This window comes from Bos javanicus, chromosome X (assembly GCF_032452875.1).
Source record: "Bos javanicus breed banteng chromosome X, ARS-OSU_banteng_1.0, whole genome shotgun sequence".
Lineage (NCBI taxonomy): Eukaryota > Metazoa > Chordata > Mammalia > Artiodactyla > Bovidae > Bos > Bos javanicus.
This window is the reverse complement of record NC_083897.1, coordinates 37211822-37230613: the sequence shown is the minus strand read 5'-3', so window position 1 is coordinate 37230613 and position 18792 is coordinate 37211822. Positions and strand designations below refer to the sequence as shown.

The window sequence follows — 18792 nt, the reverse complement described above, 5'->3', positions numbered from 1 at the left end:
CTTTATTCACAACTGTATCTTTAGCACCTAGTACAATGTCTAGCACATAACAAGTGCTCAATTTAAATTTAACAAATAATTTTAAATGACCTTATTTATACTAATTAGCCTAGTAATTTAAAGTCCTGTTACTTTGTAATGGGAAGGTATAGACATAGATATCTCATTACTGTATTGATGTAAATTTGGTTTAGGTTTTCATCTGGTTCTTATTTTCAGATTCTTTTCTCTGTGCTATATGACAACCAACATTGCCTTCACAAGCCCGCAAACATGTTGAAGCCAGACAGCAAAATGAAAAAGTCATAGCAAATGACCTGGACGGTTCAGTTGTTAGCCTTGTAGAAAGTAAGCATCTATTTTTAAACTAATATTTTACATATATATTTATATGCATTTTAATAGTATTTACATAAAAATAATATGAAATTTGTGTTTGTTTTATAAAACAGATCTTAACTTTGGAGAAAGCGCAGTTAACAGGTGAGTTATTTTAAAAAAAAGACAGCCAATAAATACATGTTAGAGGAAGGGACTGATGAGCATAGCACCTAGAAAAAAAGGTCATTTTTTACTTTGATTTAACCCTTCATGGTTTGTCTGAAGGCTTTTCTTTGGCTAAGCATGTCTTATATATTGGCATTCTTTGTTGTTCTTTGTATTCTTGGTTATTTTCTTACTTTATGGTAGAAACTGTAGTAAATGAGTGATACTTATTTTATTACTTTATTAAACAAAGACAATAAAATTACCAGTTGGAGCTCCTCAGCATTGTAAGGTAATCAGCATTACTTCAGTGAGTGAGTCCCTACATTTTTGCCAAAAAATTGCCACAAAAAAAAAGGGCAAATGGAAATCAGAGGAAGGCCGAACTGATAATATTAACAAGAAATGGTGTAGAATGTCAGGTTAAAAGCACTCAACAGAATAAGACACTATTTCGGGAGATATAACAGTCTTAATAGTGTATACACAAAGCTTAATACTTAAAGCAAAAGCTATTAGAAATGCATGGGGAGCTTGTGAAAAGTACAGTTACAATGGGTAGTTTCAATGACTTCTTTCATTGTTGGACAAATCTCGTAGACAAAACATAAGGAAGAATATATCTGAATTTAAATTATACCTAATAAATAAATAAGAAACTTAAGTGCATATACACACACATACACACACACACACACACACACACACACACAATGTTCATTTTCTTCCAAGGAATCAAAAAAAAAAAAAAAAAACAAAGAATTTTATGGGCTACATTTTATCATAATCCAATAAAATTATATCTAATTAATGAAAAGTTGACCATGAAAATCTGAATGAATCAGTAATCCTTTGGCAAGAATTAATGCGAATTGCAGGACATGTTGGGCTTCCCTGGTGGCTCAGATGGTAAAGAATCTGCCTGCAGTGTGGGAGACCTGGGTTCGATCCCTGGGTTGGGAAGGTCCCCTGGAGGAGGGCATAACAATCTGCTCCAGTATTCTGGCCTGAAGAATCCCAATGGACAGAGGAGCCTGGTGGGCTACAGTCCACAGGTTGAAAAGAGTCAGACACGACTGAGCGACTAAGCATAGAATACAATCCTTTTGCCAGACAGGAAATCAAAAGGGAAGTTATCAATTATCTTTGTCATTCAGTCACTAAGTTGTGTCCAACTCTTTGCAACCCCATGGACTGCAGCACACCAGACTTCCCTGTCCTTCACTATCTCCTGGAGTTTGTTCAAACTCATGTCATTGAGTCGGTGATGCCATCCAACCATCTCATCCTCTTGGCCCCATTCTCCTCCCGCCTTCATTCTTTCTGAGCATCAGAATCTTTTCTGAGTCGGCTCTTCACATCAGGTGGCCAAAGTATTGGAGCTTCAGCTTCAGCATCAGTCCTTCCAGTGAGTATTCAGGGTTCCTTTCCTTTAGGATGGACTGGTTTGATCTGTTTCCAGTCCAAGGGACTCTCAAGAGTCTTCTCCAGCACCATAGTTCAAAACCATCAATTTTTCAGTGCTCAGCCTTTTTTATGGTCCAGCTCTCACATCCATACATGACTCCTGGAAAAACCATTGCTTTGACTATATGGACCTTTGTTGGCAAAGTGATGTCTCTGCCTTTTAATATGCTGTCTAGTTCTGGAGGTGATGAAAAAGAGAACTTAATATCAGAGTTAATGGGGCAATGTGAAAGCTGAATAGAAAAAAAATCATCATTGTTAAGAAAGATAAATTAATAAGAACTTAATTTTATCTTAAGAAAAAACATCTAAACTAATAAAAATATATTATGAAGATAAAATTTATAAAGATAAAATCTTAAATTAATAAAATTGCAGGAACAATAAATCCAAAACAAAAATTTAAAGTCCAATAAAATAAGCTCCTCTGATTAAACCAAAAGGAGAATGTATGCAAGGTGAGGAATAAGAGGGCTGACATAACCACAGATGTAGGAGAGATTAAAACAATTATACATCAATAGTTTGTTCAAATGTTTGGTAACAACATATTTGAAAATCTAAAGGAAATTGATGGTTTTCCAAATTAAATATAATGACAGAATTCATCCAAGAAGAAGCAGAAACATGCATAGGCCCATTGTCGCATGAAGTTGAGCTTTATCTATCCTTAAAGAGTTCAGTTCAGTCACTCAGTTGTGTCCGACTCTTTGTGACCCCATAAATTTCAGCACGCCAGGCCTCCCTGTCCATCACCAACTCTCAGAGTTCACTCAGACTCATGTCCATCGAGTCAGTGATGCCATCCAGCCATCTCATCTTCTGTTGTCCCCTTCTCCTCCTGCCCCCAATCCCTCCCAGCATCAGGGTCTTTTCCAATGAGTCAACCCTTCACATGAGGTGGTCAAAGTATTGGAGTTTCAGCTTTAGCATCAGTCCTTCCAATGAACACCCAGGACTGACCTCCTTTAGGATGGACTGGTTTGGTCTCCTTGCAGTCCTAAGGACTCTTAAGAGTCTTCTCCAACACCACAGTTCAAAAGCATCAATTCTTCGGTGCTCAGCATTCTTCACAGTCCAACTCTCACATCCATACATGACCACCAGAAAAACCATAGCCTTGACTAGATGGACCTTTGTTGGCAAAGTAATGTCTCTGCTTTTTAATATGCTATCTAGGTTGGTCATAACTTTCCTTCCAAGGAGTAAGCATCTTTTAATTTCATGGCTGCAATCACCATCTGCAGTGATTTTGGAGCCCCCCAAAATAAAGTCTGACACTGTTTCCACTCTTTCCCCATCTATTTCCCATGAAGTGATGGGACCAGATGCCATGATCTTCGTTTTCTGAATGTTGAGTTTTAAGCCAACTTTTTCACTCTCCTCTTTCACTTTCATCAAGAGGCTCTTTAGTTCCTCTTCACTTTCTGCCGTAAGGGTGGTGTCATCTGCATATCTGAGGTTATTGATATTTCTCCCAGAAATCTTGATTCCACCTTGTGCTTCTTCCAGCCCAGCATTTCTCATGATGTACTCTGCATATAATTTAAATAAGCAGGGTGACAATATACAGCCTTGACGTACTCCTTTTCCTATTTGGAACCAGTCTGTTGTTCCATATCCAGTTCTAACTATTGCTTCCTGACTTGGATATAGGTTTCTCAAGAGGCAGGTCAGGTGGTCTGGTATTCCCATCTCTTGAAGAATTTTCCACAGTTTATTGTGATCCACACAGTCAAAGGCTTTGGCATAGTCAATAGAAATAGATGTTTTTCTGGAACTCTCTTGCTTTTTCCATGATCCAGCAGATGTTGGCAATTTGATCTCTGATTCCTCTGCCTTTTCTAAAACCACCTTAAACATCTGGAAGTTCAAGTTCACGTATTGCTGAAGCCTGGCTTGGAGAAGAGTAAGCGATTTCAATTCCAGGCTATTGAGAAGAGGGACGATCTACAGTACAGTCTAGAAAATGACATAAATTTAATATATTAGTTGCTCAGTCATGTCCAACTCTTTGCAACCCCATGGACTGTAGCCTGCCAGGCTCCTTTGTCCATAGGATTATCCAGGCCAGGATATTGGAGTGGGTTGCCATTTCCTTTGCCAGGGGATTGTCCTGACCCAGGGATTGAACTCAGGCCTACCTGCATTGCAGGTGGATTCTTTACCATCTGAGCCACAAAGGAAGCCTGTAACTTTAATATGAAAGCCCAAAAAGATAGAGCAAAGAATGGAAACTACTGACTAAGCTCACTTATTAATTACAGATATCAGAATTGTACATAAAATATTCACAAATAAAATCCAGGAATATATTTAAAAATTCCGCTACCTGTACAGACTGCTTTGAGTGTGCACATGAAATACTCTGTCTGGAATGGTGGTCGTGCAGGGGGTATAATGGAAAGTGGACACCCCTGGGACATATTTTGGAGGTAGCATTGATAATAATTGCTATCAGAGGTGAGGAAATAAGAGGGATCAAGCTCTCAAGGAAATATAAGGGATAGATTCAGACACCCAAAAGTTTAAAAAAAAAATGCCTACCAAGAACCTTTGCTGAGAAAGATCCTACAGTTTGTGTTCCAACAAAACAGTGGTTTTCTTAAATTAAGAAAGAGGAACACATGGGTTTCAGGAAAACAGAGAGCCCTACTTAAAGAGGTGGAGGGAATTCCCAGTATAACAATGGAAGTCCATGGGTTGTATTTACTTGTACAGAAGCCAATTTGGAATGGAACAGAAGGATGTAGACAGGTCTCCAGGACAAAAATCAAAATGACATATTATTTGGTGCTAAGATTTGTTTCCTCTGAGCCAGATACTGTTCATCCTAAGTATTTTACACATGACGACTCAGTCTTTCTACTTGGGAAAGTTATTATTTCCACTCGATTATAAGCTCCATGAAAGCAAGTATTTCCATCTGTTTTATATATTTCAGACACTAAGGATGCTGCCTCGCACCTACTAGATATTGAATGGGTATTTGTAGAATGAATGCAATTAATTCACATTTAACATATGCAGAAACTGAGATACACAGATTCTGTAACTTCTCCAACATACATATATGAAATGACTGAAATGGAATTTGAACCCAGGCAGTCTTGCTCTAGAGCCAACTCTATTGTCAAGATATAGCGGAGTGAGAGGGGAAGACATAGTAGCATAAACATCTTCTTTATGATTATGGAATTAAATACCATAAGGAAAAGAGTGGCTGCTTTTGTGATGACTGGTGTTTTGGTTTTAGGTCTTTTAGCACTATTTGACTTTTTAAACTCTGGATTACTTGGATAAAGACTAAATTTTAATAAATCAAATGATGAATACAAAATAAAGATGAGCTTGTAGAGACAAGAAACATGTCTTAGAATTAAAACTAAAGTGTATGCAGAATAGATTATTATATAATTTGGTAGAGGAGTTGAAATAGATGAAGAAAACAGGGATAATAACCTTTACCAGTGATATAGAATATGGGCTTCTAGGCCTGCCACTAATTGACTATAAGACTTTGAGCAAGTTATTTGCCCTCTCTGAGAGTCTTGTCTCCTCATCCATAAAACGAGACTTTATGATACCTACTTCACACAGTTATTATGAAAACTAAATATTTAATATTGTGAAAACACTTATCACAGAGCCTAGTAAGAGTTCATAAGAGTTTGTTTCCTTTTTGCTGTATTTATTCTCTTATTTATACAAAATAGTACACGTGTTACATTATTTATTCTCTTAATAACTCTAATTCTATGAATCATAGTTTATCTTAATTTTACAAATAAAGAAAGAGTTTAAGTTGTTTAGTCAAGGTTGCTGCTGCTTCTAAGTCACTTCAGTCATGTCCGACTCTGTGTGACCCCATAGACGGCAGCCCACCAGGCTCCCCGTCCCCGGGATTCTCCAGGCAAGAACACTGGAGTGGGTTACACAGCTCCAATACTTCGGCACCTGGTCTTTTCATTGGAAAAGACCCTGATGCTGGGAAAGATTGAGGGCAGGAGGAGAAGGGGATGACAGAGGATGAGATGGCTGGATGGTATCGCTGACTCAATGGACATGAGTTTGAGCAAATTCCAGGAAATAGTGAAGGACAGGGAAGCCTGGGATACGGCAGCCCATGGGGTTGCAAAGAGTTGGACATGACTTAGCTGAAATAAAATTAAAAAAAAAATAAAATAAAGTAAAAACTAAGAAATAAAATAAAAACTAAACTGAAATATGTAGCTTTGTAATGATACCTTAATTTCATGTAGAAAATAGCCACGGTCTTTTATTTTTTTACCTTTTTTACTGGTTCCTTCCTATTAATCTTTTACCTATTGATGAGCATAAGCATTGTCTCAAAGGCTATGTCCTGACTAGATGTTTACACGGTAGACTTGTCATCTCCCAAAGTGAGCTGATTTATCAATTGCCCTTTAGATCTGATGTGAAGTGGCGTCACCCCTCAGAGATGGAAATGACCAGTGAAATGAACTGGCAGTTGAGTAACTGCACCTGCATATCAACCATCTGGGACCCAGTTTCTGTTTCTTCCATCTCCTACATGGTAATGTGTCTGATGTATTATTACCTTCTTTCTTTTTTGATATATACATGTAGCATATACATTTGTATTAGGGAAGTAGGTCAAGCAAGAAATGTCTTCTCTCTCTCTCTTTTTTATTGGCCCATTCTGCATGGCTTTTGGGATCTTATTTCCCTACCCAGGGACCGAACCTGGGCCCTCAGCAGTTAAAGCACTGAATCCTAACCACTGGACTGCCAGGCACTCCTAGAAATGTTTTCTTTTTCATCAGTTTTTTTTTAAAGACTTTATTAAATGACATACATTGACATGAATCAGCCATGAGTGTACATGTGTTCCCCATCCTGAACCCTCCTCCCACCTCCCTCCCCGTCCCATCTATGTATTCTGCTAATATTTGCTGTAGACAGTTTGAGCTCACTCTTCCTCTCTTTGTGGAAGAGTGGATTCCATGATGGGGAGAGAGCTACAGAGTTACCCAGCTTTGCTCCACATTTCTTGAGCATCTATTAGGCATTTAGGCAGCGGGCTGGCAGGTCAAGATATAGGGGCTACAAGGGTAGATAGACATGTCATCAGTTAGAGGCACTGACTATTCCAAGTGGAATGAAGACTTCACAGAGTGTGTGGGCTACTTTGATAAAGAAGCTGAATGTGAGGGAAAAGGAGATGAGGTGGATTGACAGTAACTGGTTGGCAAATGGAAGCTTGGTGGGTTATTCTGGGAACTTGGAGTAGTTTAGCATGGGCATACTGTCATGGATGATGGGTGCAACAAGAGATAAAGCTCAAGCTTAAAGAGTTACTGGATCTTGTAGGAACTTGTATAGAAATTTAGGCTTTATTATATAAGCAGTGGGGAGTCAAAGCTACCACACAGTCCTTTTTACAGTTTTGAAAGATTAGTCTGGGAGGAGAGTGGAAGATGATTAGTAGGGAAATAAGACAGATCAGGGAAGTCAATTAGAAGTCTTTTCAAGTCATCCAGGCCAGAGATTTAGAATGATCTGGTCTAGAATGCTAGAATGTTGGCAGTAGATCTAAAGAAAGAATTTCAAGAAGCTCGATCTGCAGAAATGATTGATAGGAGTTGCTGATAAGTTGAAGGTTGAAATATGGGTCCCCAATAAATTGTCTGCAAATATAAAATTCAAAAAACTCCAGGAAACAAGATTTGTTAAGTTTGCAGCAAATGCTTTTGGTCACAGAACTGTACTTGAACTATAATGAGGCTACAGTCATTGTTTATCTTACTAGGTGTAAATATTCATACGTAAATTTGGCATTTGCATTTTGGTACAAAAATAAATACTAGTGTGTTTCATTACAGGGTGCTATTTCAGTCCCTGTGGGGTATTACTAGCATGCTCTATGTGTAAAACATTCTGAATTCCAAAACACATCTGGCCCCAAGGACTTAAATGATGTGCACCTGCTATTTTTGCACAATTTTGCTTTAAAACTTAATTGCTCCAATGATATAACCAACTGCACATTCACTCTGAGTACATAGTAACTTTGTTCTAATATGCAACAGAGCTGCATTTAGGAATGAGAATTTTGATAGGATTTTGGAAGAAGTAATTTTGAAATGTAGTGAGCAAATATGTGGCTATGCACCTAGGAAGAGTTTAGCAAGAAAGTTTGGGGTTTCAAGGGAAAAAAAATCACAAAATGAAGAAGCAACATAATGTGGGCCAAATTTATGTTCACTAAGCTATTAATAGCTCCTGTGATTCTGATGAAAAATGCATAGTCATCATAATCATAGATGTTGCATCATTTTTTCAAAATTTTTGCTGTTTCATTTTAAGAAGTTTGATTATGAATTTGCTTTGGCATGGATTTGCAGGGTGGGGTATTATTTTCAGGTTCATACAACTTGAGTCTTTGGTTTTGTCTTTTCTCAAACTTGGAACATTTCCTGCCATTATTACTGCACTGATTCTTTCCCCTTTCCATGACTCTAATAACACAAATATTAGAGCTTTAGATGTTGTCCCAGCTGGTCCGTGAGGCTCTGTTTGGTTCTTTAAATCTCTCTCTTTCTGTTTTGCAGAATGAGTGATTTGTGTTCATCTATCTAAAGTTTCACTGAATCTTTCCTTTTTCATCTCCCTTCTGATAATTACTCATTCTATTGGGTATTTTTATTCCAGTTAATTATATTTTTCAGTTCTGAAGGTTCTATTTGGCTTTTCTCTGTATCTTCTATTTCTTGGCTGATGCTTTCTATTTTAACTTTTGTTTTAAGTGTTCATGATTACTCATGCAAGCATTTGTGTACTAGCCACTTTAAAAGTCTTTATCAGATAATTCCATCATCTATGTCATGACTGTTAATGGTTTTTTCCCACGGGAGTTGAGATTCTCATGGTTCTTCATGTGCCAACTAATTTTGGATTTTATCCTGGATTTTTTTTAATTATGTTTTTAATTTATTTTAATTGGAGGCTAATTAATTTACAATATTGTAGTGGTTTTTGCCATACATTGACATGAATCAGCCATGGATGTACATGTATCCTGGATGTTTTGACTGTTAATTTAAAAGACCCTTCTTCTTCTTCTTCTAAGTCGCTTCAGTCTGGCCAAATTATGGAGAATGTTGATATCTGTGCTTTAGCAGACACTTGACCTGGTTCAGTTTAAGCTACACCTTCCAGCCCACTTCTTTGACCTGTGGTCCCAGTGGCAGCTCAGTTTCTATAGCCTTTGCTCTGCTGTTCCTGTCTGTCCTGCATATACTCCATTAAGCAGTCAACCTGGGACCTGGGCTTTGGTCTCTCCAGGGGCTTAGTAATCAAAGTCTTTGGTGTGTTCATTAAGAGCCCATTCACTCACGTACAAGAGTGGGAAGGGGGCTGATGAACCCAGGAGGTCATAACTAGCTTCCCCAAGCTTCTCTATCTTTGTGATTGAAACAAGTTTCCAAGTAGTGGTAGGACAGAGAGAGAATTGAAAAATATTTTCTGTCAGCTGGTTCACGAAGCCACAGCTCCACCTAATGAAGAAGAAAGTTCCTCTCACTCATATATTCGGCTCTTTTTTTTAATTTAATTTAATTTTATTTTTTAAGTTTGGGCTTTCCTAGTGGCTCAGACCACACACGGGTTTGATCCCGGGGTCAGGAAGATCCCTTGGGGAAGGGAAGGGCTACCCACTCCAATATTCTTGCCTAGAGAATCCCATAGACAGAGGAGCCTGGCGGGCTACAGTCCCTGGGGTCCCAAAAAGTGGGACACGACTGAGCAACACTTTCACTTTCATATTGTCACCTTAGTTCTCTTTTGTGTTGTTGGTTTTTCCAATTTTGAACTTTATATAAATGGAATCATACTGTACATATTCTTTTGTGACCTCCTTCTTTCAATCAGTAAGTATTATGCTCAATTCACAGTCGCTCAGTTGTGTCCAACTCTTTGCAACCCCATGGACTGCAGCAGCTAGGCTTCCCTGTCCATCACCAACTCCCAGAGTTTACTCAAATTCATGTCCATTAAGTTGGTGATGCCATCCAACCATCTTATCCTCTGTTGTCCCCTTCTCCTCCTGCCTTCAATCTTTCCCAGCATCAGAGTCTTTTCCAGTATGTCAGTTCTTCGCATCAGGTGGCCAAAGTACTGGAGTTTCTGCTTCAGCATCAGTGCTTCCAATGAATATTCAGGACTGATTTCCTTTAGGATGAACTGATTTCATCTCCTTGCAGTCCAAGGGACTCTGAAGAGTCTTCTCCAACACCACAGTTCAAAAGTGTCAGTTCTTCAGTACCCAGCTTTCTTTATAGTCCAACTCTCACATCCATACATGAATGACTACTGGAAAAACCATAGCTTTGACTGCATGTACCTTTGTCGGCAAAGTAATGTCTCTGCTTTTTAATACGCTGTCTAGGTTGGTCATAGCTTTTCTTCCAAGGAGCTAGTGTCTTTTAATTTCATGGCTGTAGTCACCATCTGCAGTGATTTTGGATCCTAAGAAAATAAAATCTGTCACTGTTTCCATTCTTTCACCATCTATTTGCCATGAAGTGATGGGACCAAAGTTGGAAAACTTAGCAGTGGCCACAGGAATGGAAAAGGTCAGTTTTCATTCCCGTCCAGAAGAAGGGCAATGCCAAGGAATGTTCAAACTACCACACAGTTGCACTCATCTCACATGCTAGCAAAGTAATGCTCAAAATTCTCCAAGCCAGTCTTCAACAGTATGTGAACCGTGAACTTCCAGATGTTCAAACTGGATTTAGAAAAGACAGAGGAACAAGAGGCCAAATTGCCAACATCTGTTGGATCATATAAAAAGGAGGAGAATACCAGAAAAAAACATCTACTTCTGCTTTATTGATTATGCCAAAGCCTTTGTGTAGATCACAACAAACTGTGGAAAATTGTTAAAGAGATGGGAATACCAGACCACCTTACCTGCCTCCTGAGAAATCTGTATGCAGCTCAAGAAGCACCAGTTAAAACCAGACATGGAAGAACAGACTGGTTCCAAATTGGGAAAGGAGTACATCAAGGCTGTATATTGTCACCCTGCTTATTTAACATATATGCAGAGTACATCGTGCAAAATGCCAGGCTTGATGAAGCACAGGCTGGAATCAAGATTGTGGGGAGAAATATCAATAACCTCAGATATGCAGAAGACACCACCTTTATAGCAGAAAGTGAAGAGGAACTAAAGAGCCTCTTGATGAAAGTGAAAGAGCAGAGTGAAAAAGTTGGTTTAAAACTCAGTGTTCAAAAAACTAAGATCATGGCATCTGATGCCATCACTTCATGTTAAATAGATGGGGAGACAATGGAACGAGTGACAGTTTTTATTTTCTTGGGATCCAAAATCAATGCAGATGGTGACTGCAGCCTTGAAATTAAAAGACACTTGCTCCTTGGAAGAAAAGCTATGACCAACCTAGATTGCATATTAAAAAGCAGAGACATTACTTTGCCTACAAAGGTCCATCTAGTCAAAGCTATGGTTTTTCCAGTGGTCATGTATGGATGTGAGAGTTGGACTATAAAGAAAGCTGAGTGCCAAAGAATTGATGCTTTTGAACTGTGGTGTTGGAGAAGACTCTTGAGAGTCCCTTAGTCCATCCTAAAGGAAATTAGTCCTGAATATTCACTGGAAGGACTGATGCTGAAGCTGAAACTCCAATACTGATGCGAAGAACTGACTCATTTGAAAAGACACTGATGCTGGGAAAGATTGAAGGCAGGAGGAGAAGGGGACGACAGAGAATGAGATGGTTGGATGGCATCACCAACTCAATGGACATGAGTTTGAGTAAACTCTGGGAGTTGGTGATGGATAGGGAAGCATGGCGTGCTGCAGTCCATGGGGTCGTCAGACACGACTGAGCGACTGAACTGAACTGAATACAAGTAATGGAAACTCTGAAGTCCCTTAGCCCACACAACCTCACAACCAGTTCACTCATGCTTTTACTGTTGGTGTCAGTTTGGAAAAACGTTTAAAATGTAGGAAAGTATAGAGGATAACAAGCATCTATGCTTCAACATTCTAAATTACTAAATATTAACATTTTGTCATAATTTTTCCAGATCATTTTTTAATGAAATTTTACAAATAAGACCAAACTCTCCTTGGCTCATCCCTTTTCCCAATCACCCTCTGCCACTCCAGAGACAATGACTATGGTGAATTTTCTGTATAGCCTTTCAGAACATTTTCATTCTTTTACTAAGGAAAAATATGTAGTACTCTTCTATGTGATTTTAGAAAATTGATTATAATTGGTATTATTTTGTATTTATGTTTTTGAGATCTGTATTTATGTTTTGAGATATTATGTTTTATAGATTGGTATATATTAACTACATATATAAAGGCTCAATGATATTTCACATAGGAATATACTACGATTTAGTGGTATATTTTATACCTTTACTGAAAAATTCCTTAAAAGGGTTCTTAAATATGCTATGTAATTACTTCTTTTCTTTTCATTCTTTTTTTGAAATTTAAATCAAAATTTTTATTGGAATATAGTTGATTTACAATGTTGTGATAGTTTCTGCTCTATAGCAAAGGGAATCTGTTACACATATACATATATCCATTCCTTTTTAGACTGTTTTCCCAGTTAGGTTGTTACATAACACTGAGCACAGTTCCCTATGCTATACAGTAGGTCCTTGTTGGTATCTATTTTAAATACAGCAGTGTGTACACGACCATCCCAAACTCCCTAAGTATCCTTCCCCCTATCCACCCACCCCCCAGCAACCATAAGTTCCTTATCTAAGTCTGTGAGTCTGTTTCTGTTTTGTAAATAAGTCCATTTGTATTATATTTTTAGATCCCACACATAAGTGATCACATATGATATCTGTCTTTCTCTGTCCAACTTATTTTTTAAGTTTTTTTTTAAATTGAAATATAGTTGATGTACACTATTATATAAGTTTCAGGTGTACCATATGGTCATTCACCATTTTGAAAGGTGATGCTCTGCAATTATTATAAAATATTGGCTATATCCACTGTGGTTTACAATATATGCTTGTAGCTTATGTATATTATACGTAGTAGTTTGTACCTCTTAATCCTCTACCCCTATCTTGCCCCTCCCCAGGTCCCTCTCCACACTGGTAGCCACTGGTTTGTTCTCTGTATCTGTGAATCTGCTTCTGTTTTGGTATATTCACTAGTTTGTTGGGTTTTTGCTCTCCTCCTCTCTTGAACCTGTTCCAGTAAGGATTCTGCCTGGCCCCCCTCATTGTCCTTATCTCAGTCACAAGTAACCCCCATATTACCGCATCCCTTCTACTTCATGGCTGTGCGTCATCTTTTCCTTTTTTTTCCTTGGAGATTTTTCTACAGCCTCTCCAGTGCCAGTATCTGTTGCTTCTTTAGAAACATCAGAGCACTTGATTTGTAAACTAGTGATATTTTATTGTCCTTGAATGCACAAAACGCTGTCAGCATCTGAGCAAAATACTTGAAATTCTAGTTCCATGTTTATCTCCAGGGTCTGCCACGACTCAGCTGGCATCTTCTCATGTTTAAGGATGGAGGCATTTTCTCTTTTTTTTCATATCTGACATTTAGCATTTTCAGTGGACATCCTTTAAATGTAATATTTCCTCTAGAGCAGTTGTTTGTCCTCTTGGTACTATTGTTTTCAGTTTAGTTCAATCGCTTAGTTATGTCCGACTCTTTGCGACCCCATGAACTGCAGCACGCCAGGCCTCCCTGTCCATCACCAACTCCTGGAGTTTACTCAAACTTAAGTCCATCAAGTTGGTGATGCCATCCAACCATCTCATCCTCTGTCGTCCCCTTCTCCTCCTGCCTTCAATCTTTCCCAGCATCAGGGTCTTTTCAAATGAGTCAGTTCTACGTGTCAGGTGGCCAAAGTATTGGAGTTTCAGCTTCATCAGTCCTTCCAATGAACATTCAGGAATTATTTCCTTTAGGATGGGCTGGTTGGATCTCCTCATAGTCCAAGGGATTCTCAAGAGTCTTCTCCAGCACCACGGAGTAATAAAATAGTAATTAAGTTTTTCCTTTGTTTTCTCTTCCATTTGAATTCATAGGTTCCAACTCCAGTGAGACTCCCTTCTGTGATGGCACCTCAATCTATGAGTTACACCCAACCAGGCTTAAGGACCAGCAAGGCTTGTGCTGCACCCACAAGAAATAACGTATGTTTGAACTGTTGTTGTTTTGGCCCTTGGTAGACATGTGCAGGGGCTTCCCAGGTGGTGCCAGTGGTAAAGAATCCGCTTGCCAGTGCAGGAGACATAAGAGACATGGGTTTGATCCCTGGGTTGGGAAGATCCCTTGAAGGAGGGAATGGCTACCCACTCCAGTATTCTTGCCTGGAGAATTCCATGGACAGAGGAGCCTGGCAGGCTACAGTCCATAATAAACTCGCAAAGAGTCAGACACGACTGAAGCGACTTAGCATGCATGCAGACATGTGCAGTCACTGGAGGCAAGACCAGTGTTAGAACAGAGTTTTGCAGTCTTCTGTGTACTGTTGTTTCTTCATAGAAGAAAAAGGAATTGTCACATTTTCAGCCTTCAATTTCAGCACAACAGTTTCAGCATTCTAACATTTTATTTTTTGCATTCTAACATTTTAAAAAGACAAAACTGTAAAAACCCAATCCTCTACAAAGTTGTGTGGTGAAACCTCAACCAAGTTCCGATATGTAGTCAGCAAACCTTTTATTCATTCATTCAACAGACACAACTGAGAGCAGTGCTGAAGAGGTGGGTAGCTCAGTATGAAGGTTTTAGGCACCTGAGTTGCATGCTCAGACTTAAGAATGGGTAGCCAGTCAAGGGAGTGGGAAAGGGATCTTCCAGACAAGCATATAAACAGATAGGAAAGCCAAAGCACCATGGGAGATCACAGGAGGGAACAATTAATTCAGGGATAAAAGGTTTCAGAGCCTGCGTGCGTGGCATTACTTATAAAATGTTAAGCAGAACTGCGACTAGTGGAGGTATGCATGATAGAAGTTTGACATTAGACATAGAGAAAACAGCTTGAGCACAGAAGTGGAAGCAGGCAGTGGTAACATGGATGAGGTATAGCTAACCTCAGAAGCAAAAGGGAGAGTGTCATGATCCAGGTGTTCATTGCCTCTGATTATTGTTCTCTAGAAATCTTTACAAGGTTTCTACCTTCAGTCTTCAGACCATGCCCTGGGAGTCCCCTGGTTCCTGAAGGTTTTAAGAGGCCTGATAAAGCTTCAAGCATCAGATAGTGAGCAGACTGACCTCTGAGTTTTATGTAATAATATTTGTAGTTTATTTTATAACCACAAGGAAAAGTATGTGGGAACAATGAAAGATTTATATATCTGTCTTTAATAGATAAAATCCATGTCGAAGTACCAAAGTGAAAATGATTCCGAATCAGAGGTCAAAACAAATGATGATCTTTCTGCAGCCTGAACTGAATCACCAACAGCTTCCAAGTCAATAAACATTCATTTGGACATTCAATACCCTTGGGATTCTTCAATTCAGTGTTTTTGAAGTGATGCACTCTCTTGTTTTAATAGTTATCCTGGAAACTTTACCTGTAAAATTATAAAAAAAAAAAAAACAAAAAACCCTAAAGTTAATATCTTAATCTCTTCTATTAAATAACACAAAGACCTTAGAATACTTTTAAACTACAAGGGCATTCCCTCCCAACTTATGGATGATGGTGGCCCAATATATTAGCCCTGTCCCAAATTTAAGGTGTTAGAGAAACGTTTTTGTTTACACTTGGAAATGTGTTCACAAATTCTTTTTTCACCATCCCTTCTTGCATTGGAACCATTTCCCTCTTCTTGAAGTACATGTTTTAGAAGTTTATTTAGTGTAGTTATACTGATGATAAACTCAGTTGTTATTGGAAAATGTAGTGCTTCGTACTCATTATTTTAAACTAAATTTTAAATTGATACATACATACAAAATCATTCTTGTTTGAATCTTTTTGTGGACAAATGTGGATCTATCTCTTGGGTAAATACCTAGGAGTAGAATGACAGGGTCATCAGGTAGGTGTTTATCTAAAATTAAAACTGCCAGGACTTCCCTGGTGGTCCAGTGGTTAAGAATCTGCCTGCCAATAACAGGGGACGTGGGTTCAATCCCTGGTCAGGGAGCTCAAATCCCACAAGACACAAGGCAACTAATCCCATTCACCATAACTACAGATGCCCACATGCCACAACTAGAGAAGCCTGCACACCACAATGAAGACCCTGCATGGCCAAAAAATTAAATTAAAACTGCCAAAAGTTGTTCAAAATTACTGTACCACTTTATCCCACCAGCAGTCTATGAGAATTCTATTGCTTTGAATTCTGGCCAAAAATGACTGCTGTTAGTATTTTAAATTTTGGCCATGCTGGTGGGTTTGTAAGTAATATTTCACAGTGGTTTAATTTACCCTTCCCCGATGACTAAGCAACGTTTCATATACTTACTGGCCATTCCACCATCTCTTTTACTGTGTGAAGCATCCAACTGTTTTTCCCATTTTAATGTTTTCCTTTGAGTTTCCCCCTCTCCTTTGGTTGCACCACATGGTTTGCAGTATCCTAGTTTCCCAACCAGGGATCGAACCTGTGCTCCCTGCAGTGGAAGTGGAGAGTCCTAATCACTGGACAGCAAGGGAATTTGTAGCTTTTATGTTTAGATCTATGATCCATCTAAACTACATTTTTGAGCTTGGTGACAGGGGTAGAGGTTAACTTTTTTCTATATAATTATCCAGTTGTTCTTGAAACATTTGGGGAAAACAAATTCGTTTCACCTTGCATTGTCTTGGAACATTTCTCAAAAGCCAACTGACGACATATTTATGGGTTTGTGTTACCTTTTGTTTTGTTCCATTGATCCAAAGATCTGTCCTTAGTCCAATAACACCCTGTCTTGATTATCACAGTTTCCTGTAGGTCTCAAAATCAGGCCGTATTAGTCTTCTAGGTTTATGCATATTTTTCAAGATTGGTTCAGGTATTCAGGTGTTCTTTGAATTACATAAAACATTCCAGTCAACTGATCAATTTCTATGAAAAAGAAAAGGCCTCAGAGAACATGCTGCTTAGGACTACATTGACTCTCTAGTTCAATTTGGAGAAAATAGACATATAGACATCCTAACTATATCTGTCCCTCCCAATCATGAACATGCTGGAGCTCTCAGGCATTCTTTAACTTCTGTCTTCTGATTTGAGGTTTTGAACAGTTACTAGCACTTTTCAGTACATAAATAAAGACTACTACCAAGTATTTTATGTTTTTTAATTCTACCATAATGGTATTCTTTAATTTCATTTTCTAAGTTTTGTCACTACTATATAAAGGCTCTCACTCTCATCCACCACCACCCGTGTTCCAAGGCCTCAAGCCTTGCCACTGTCTCGAGTCCTCAGCCCCTTCACAGTTGAGTCTTACTGCCCTGCCCACTTTCTCCATTCCTGGGATACCAGCCATCCCCCCACCCCTCCAACCCCTCCCTTCTTCCCAGTCCTCTAGCCCTTACCCCACCTCTAGTAGCGCCCTCTTTCCCATCCTCCAAACTTTCCAGCAAACTCTGTCCTTCACCACTCAGTCCAGCTCAAAGCCCTGCCCACTTAGCGGCTGAACAACAACAATTGCCTCCCTCTTTCCACTTCTTCATCCTGGCCAAGTTCCCTCACTACTGTAGTCCTACTGTATGCCAACTACTTATTAGGTATTTTGCGCGAAAAGTGAAAGTGTTAGTTGCTCAGTCGTGCCTGCCTCTTTGCAACCCCATGGACTGTAGCCCGTAGCCCTCTGGGCTCCTCCGTCCATGGGATTTTCCAGCCAAGAATGCTGGAGGGGGTTGCCATTTCCTTCTCCAGGGGATGTTCCTGACGGAGGGATCCAATCTATGCATTGCAGGCAGACTCTTTACGATCTGAACCAGCACGAAAACCCAGGTAGTCTATATACATAATCTCATTTAATCTTTACAACAGCCTTGTTGGTACCCATTGTCATTTTAATTTTTAAATAACTCGGATAGTGTCTTCACCTGTGCTCCTTTCCTACCCCGTGCAGGCAAGATAGAGACGTCCGTGTTTCTTGGTTGTGGTTTGGTCACTAAGTCACGTCTGACTCTGTGACCCCATGGGCTGTAGCCCACCAGGCTCCTCTGTCCATGGGATTTCCCAGGCAAGCATACTGGAGTGGGTTGCCCTTTCCTTCTCCAGGGGATCTTCCTGACCCAGGGATCGAACCTATGTCTCCTGCATCTCCTGCATTGGCAGGTGGATTCTTTACCCACTTAGCCACCAGGGAAGCCCAAGGCAGGAACCAACGCGGTGCTTCGATGTCAGAAAACGGGTGTAGTGGTGGATGAGCTTGGGGATTCCTTGGGTCTAGAAACATCGGGAAAGTTCTTAGGATTTTGTATTAATATGTACAGTGTGAAGTTTGGAAAACGTTTGAGCTGGTGGTGAGAGTCTGACCAAAGGTGGCTTTCAGTAAATTGTGATGCAACGGGCGGGGTATTTATTGGAATCAAGCCACTAGGTCCCCTCGGAAGCAGGCTCAAAACAAGCACCCTTCAGGGGCCAAAAAGCTCGCGAGGATCGTGGGCCCAGAATGTCACCGAGGCCCAAGTCCCGTGGTGGCGTCTAGGTCTCGTGTCTGCTTGAGTTCGAGAAGGGATCGGGTAGCTTCGAAGGTTCTGGAGAGGCCTGTTCCAGGCTGGTAGTCCGTTCCGGCTTCTTCCGTGATTGTCAGCATCCTCCAGCCCGCCGCCCCACCCACAAGACCCCCGGAATCCC

The 18792-nt window shown here is 39.7% G+C and overlaps 1 protein-coding gene across 1 annotated transcript in view; it reads left to right on the top strand.

Moving 5' to 3' along the window:
* Window positions 1–15545, top strand: part of LOC133242757 (phosphatidylinositol-binding clathrin assembly protein-like) — a 47227-nt gene extending 31682 nt beyond the window's left edge. The window contains exons 11-15 of the mRNA XM_061408904.1: window positions 265–348; window positions 453–483; window positions 6385–6511; window positions 14056–14163; window positions 15347–15545. Coding sequence (XP_061264888.1) covers window positions 265–348; window positions 453–483; window positions 6385–6511; window positions 14056–14163; window positions 15347–15427 — 431 coding nt within the window. The 3' untranslated portion in view covers window positions 15428–15545. The remainder of the gene's footprint in view (window positions 1–264; window positions 349–452; window positions 484–6384; window positions 6512–14055; window positions 14164–15346) is intronic.
* The last annotated feature ends 3247 nt before the right edge of the window (window positions 15546–18792 follow it).